Genomic DNA, 4,140 nt, shown 5'->3' on the forward strand with positions numbered 1-4,140 from the left:
GGAAAAATGTAATTCTAGCAACGGCTAGAGTCATCATCAAAGCGACTAACGGTATGTCAGGCGAATTTAGAGCGGTGTTAGACTCGGGTTCGCAAGTGAACATTGTGACGGAAAGACTCATACAAAAATTGTCACTTAGAACAGCAGATGCCTCTTTATCTATTTCCGGAGTCGGAAGGATTCAGAAGAAGGCTTATCATCGGGTAAACATACAAATGTTATCAAGCAATTCTGAATTTTCCACAAATTTGGAAGCATTTGTTTTGCCCACAATTATACCTCCGCAACCAAATCATGATTTGGATATACAAAACTGGCAAATTCCCAAGAATATTAGATTAGCAGACCCTAATTTTAACGTTCAAGGAAAAATTGACATTTTACTCGGAGCTGAGTTTTACTTCAGTTTAATGCAACCAGGCACAATAAAACTAAATGGTCATCAACCCATACTCCAAAATACTGCGCTTGGCTGGATTGTAGGTGGTTTAGTTCAACAATCGTCAACGGACGACACATCAGCAGCGCTAACATGCGCAATTTTTAGTGAAACATCACTGGAACAAGCTATCGAAAAATTATGGAAACTTGAGGAAGTGGAATCAACTGAAAAGGTCATGTCTCCATTAGAAACCCTTTGCGAATCTCACTTCAATCAACATGTTAAGACGGATCAGAATGGTCGTTTCATCGTCAGCTTTCCGTTTCAAGAATCTCCAACAGCATTGGGAAAATCACATGCAATGGCTTATAACCGATTTATGAGCCTTGAACGCCGACTTCTACAGAAGGAAGATATCCGAAGTCAGTACATTAAATTTATGCGAGAATATGAACAATTAGGACACATGCAAAAGATTGACGTGTGTACCGTATCAAATCCTAAATATTTTATTCCGCATCATTGTGTTCTCAAGCCCGATAGTACAACAACAAAACTTATGGTTGTATTTGACGCATCAGCGAAAACTTCATCAGGTCAATCGTTAAATGATCTAATGTATACAGGACCAATCGTACAAAGTGAATTGTTTTCTATTTTGCTGAGGTTTCGATTGCCAAAATTCGTCTTCACAACCGATATTGAAAAGATGTACAGGCAAATTTTAATGCATCCCGATGATCAAAGGTATCAGCTAATTATCTGGAGAGAGGATCCATCCCATCCAGTCAGTTATTACAAACTTAATACGGTCACATATGGGACACGTTCAGCACCGTATCTGGCTACAAAATGCTTACAAAAGATTGCAAACGAGAACATGGAGCGTTATCCATTAGGCTCACAAATGCTGAAAGATAATTTTTATATGGATGACGGTCTCGGCGGTGCAGATAGCCTAAGTACAGCTATTGAAATACAAAAGGAGTTAATAACAATCTTGAAACAACACGGCTTCATTCTAAGGAAATGGTCATCCAATACACCAAGATTGCTGAAGGACATACCACATAGCGATCGAGAAGTGAACCTGGATCTCAACGAATCACAAACAATAAAGACGTTGGGATTATATTGGATGCCGCAAGCAGATCAATTTTGTGTAAAAACGAACATTGATCATAATGAAATCATATCAAAACGAGTAGTTACGTCTGAACTAGCAAAATTATTTGATCCGCTTGGCCTACTTGCACCGATTGTGGTGAAGGCAAAAATATTTATTCAGCAGCTGTGGCAACATACATTAGATTGGGACGAAGCATTACCCGAAAAACTTTGTGCCACTTGGAAAACATTTCGAAGGGAATTGGAAGGTCTCAACAACTTTAAGATACCGCGACATGTATTCTGTGGAGAGATCCCGACGAAAACCCAGTTGCATGTGTTTGCCGATGCATCGGAAAGAGCTTTTGGCGCGGCTATTTATATTCGTTTTATTGGAAAAGATGGACGAGTCGTCGTACGTCTGATCTGTGCTAAATCCAGGGTAGCTCCTTTGAAAAAACAAACTCTACCACGATTAGAGCTATGTGCCGCAGTGGTAGCAGCTCAACTGGCTACCAGGGTGAAAAATGACCTAAGGCTTCAGAATAATCCGATGTTTTTATGGACTGATTCTGAAATAGTACTCGCCTGGATAAAATCAAGGTCCAACGTATATAAGACTTTTGTGGCTAATAGGGTATCCACCATACAAAACTTAACATTGCCAGAACAATGGAACCACGTTAAGTCAAAAGAAAATCCTGCCGACATTTTATCCCGAGGACTCTCGCCAGCTGATCTTTCTAAATGCCGATTATGGTTTCATGGTCCAGTTTTTCTTCATGGAAAGGAAGAACTATGGCCGACCAAATTCTCTCCGCAGGAGGATATAACAAATAGCATGGAGTTAAAGACTGCAGCTACGACGTCAATAGTAACTTCTGACATGCATCTAATACATATGATCGAGCACAAAAATTCATTCAGGAAGTTACAAAGAATTTTGGCATACGTGCTTAGATTCACCAGCAATGCACGTATGCAAAAGGCACACCGGCCTCAACATATAGCAGTGTCTTCCAAAGAATTAGACGACTCCCTTCGTCGAATAATTCAAGCCGTACAATCATCTGAATTTGCAGCTGATATCAACGCGTTGAAGGCTGAAAAGCAGATTAATAAGCATAGCTCGCTATGCAGTTTATCACCGTTTTTGGATGATGAAGGCATTCTTCGGGTTGGTGGAAGGTTGGAGCATGCTATGCTACAAATGGATGCGAAACACCAAATGATATTGCCTTATAATGATCCTTTGGTGAAATTGCTATTTAAGACAGTTCATGAAGAAAATAAACATTGTGGAGCTCAAGCCTTGTTAAACGCAATAAGACAGCGATTCTGGCCAATAAAAGGCAAGATAACAGCAAGGTCTACCGTTCAAAGATGCATAAAATGTAATAGAGCGCGACCACAACTGTATCAACAAATAATGGGAAATTTACCAGCAACAAGGGTAGTTCCTGCTCGACCATTTATCAACTCTGGGGTCGACTACTGTGGGCCATTTTGGATCCATTACAAAGTCAGGGGCAAGCGACCAACAAAGGCTTATGTCGCTGTATTCTGCTGCTTTGCAACAAAGGCTGTTCATTTGGAGCTCGTATCGGACCTATCAACCGAATCATTCATTGGCGCTCTTAAACGATTTATAGCTCGCAGAGGTCACTGCCAAAATATATATTGCGATAACGCTACAAACTTTGTTGGAGCCAAAAATAGTTTAGAGGAATTATCTGAAACCTTATATTCGGACAAGGCGCAAGAGCTACTTTTATCAGCTGCAAGTTCCAAGGGCATACAGTTCCATTTCATTCCACCAAGAGCTCCGCATTTCGGAGGCTTATGGGAAGCTGCAGTAAAGTCCGCAAAACGTCTCTTGGTCCGTAGTGTTTCAACGGAAACACTTACTCATGAAGAATTAGAGACAATAATAATAGAAATCGAAGCTATTTTAAATTCGCGTCCGCTCACACCTCTTTCAAACGATCCAGAGTGCCTTGATGCATTGACGCCGGGACATTTTCTAATCGGCGAAGCTCTAACTTCGCAGGTAGATAGTAGAGCAGAAACTTCGAAAACATCCAGAATAACACACTGGAAGTTAATTTCGCATATTAAGCACCAATTCTGGAAAAGGTGGTCGGAAGAGTACCTACAAGAACTCCAGCAACGTAACAAATGGAGGCAAAAGATGCCCAATCTTAGAAAAGGAGATATGGTCATTATAAAGGAAGACAATCTACCTCCAATGAAGTGGCCATTAGGGAGAGTTCTTAACGTATTTTTCGGTGATGACGGAGCTGTAAGAGTTGCGGGCCATCCATCGACTAGCACCACTGTTTCCAGAAGATCATGATAATGCTATAATTGACAAAGATACAACTCAAGAAAGCACCATTTCCCACAAGAAAAAATCGGTAACAGATGAACATGGAAGAGATGTCATTCCGGCAAAAAGAGTGAGAATTGCAAACAGTCCTATAATACTATCAGTATTATTAACATTGTTCGTAATACCTATGGTCCTGTGTAACAATTTGAAAGTTACACAATTTCATAATGATCCAGGATTGTATTTTGAAGGGTTAGGAACAATGAAATTGAATGCAGCAGAATGGAAGATGTTAGTATATTATGACCTAAAGCCCTTT

At 40.3% G+C, this 4,140-nt stretch overlaps 1 protein-coding gene across 1 annotated transcript; it reads left to right on the top strand.

Annotated features, from left to right (window-relative positions):
• The first annotated feature begins 215 nt into the window (after positions 1-215).
• On the top strand, positions 216-2,449 carry LOC131803506 (uncharacterized). The gene is made up of 2 exons (XM_059124856.1): positions 216-2,009; positions 2,417-2,449. Exons 1-2 carry the CDS (start codon positions 216-218, stop codon positions 2,447-2,449), a joined length of 1,827 nt encoding a protein of 608 aa, XP_058980839.1.
• Positions 2,450-4,140: the final 1,691 nt, after the last annotated feature.

This window comes from Musca domestica, unplaced genomic scaffold (assembly GCF_030504385.1).
Source record: "Musca domestica strain aabys unplaced genomic scaffold, Musca_domestica.polishedcontigs.V.1.1 30, whole genome shotgun sequence".
Taxonomy (NCBI): Eukaryota; Metazoa; Arthropoda; class Insecta; order Diptera; family Muscidae; genus Musca; species Musca domestica.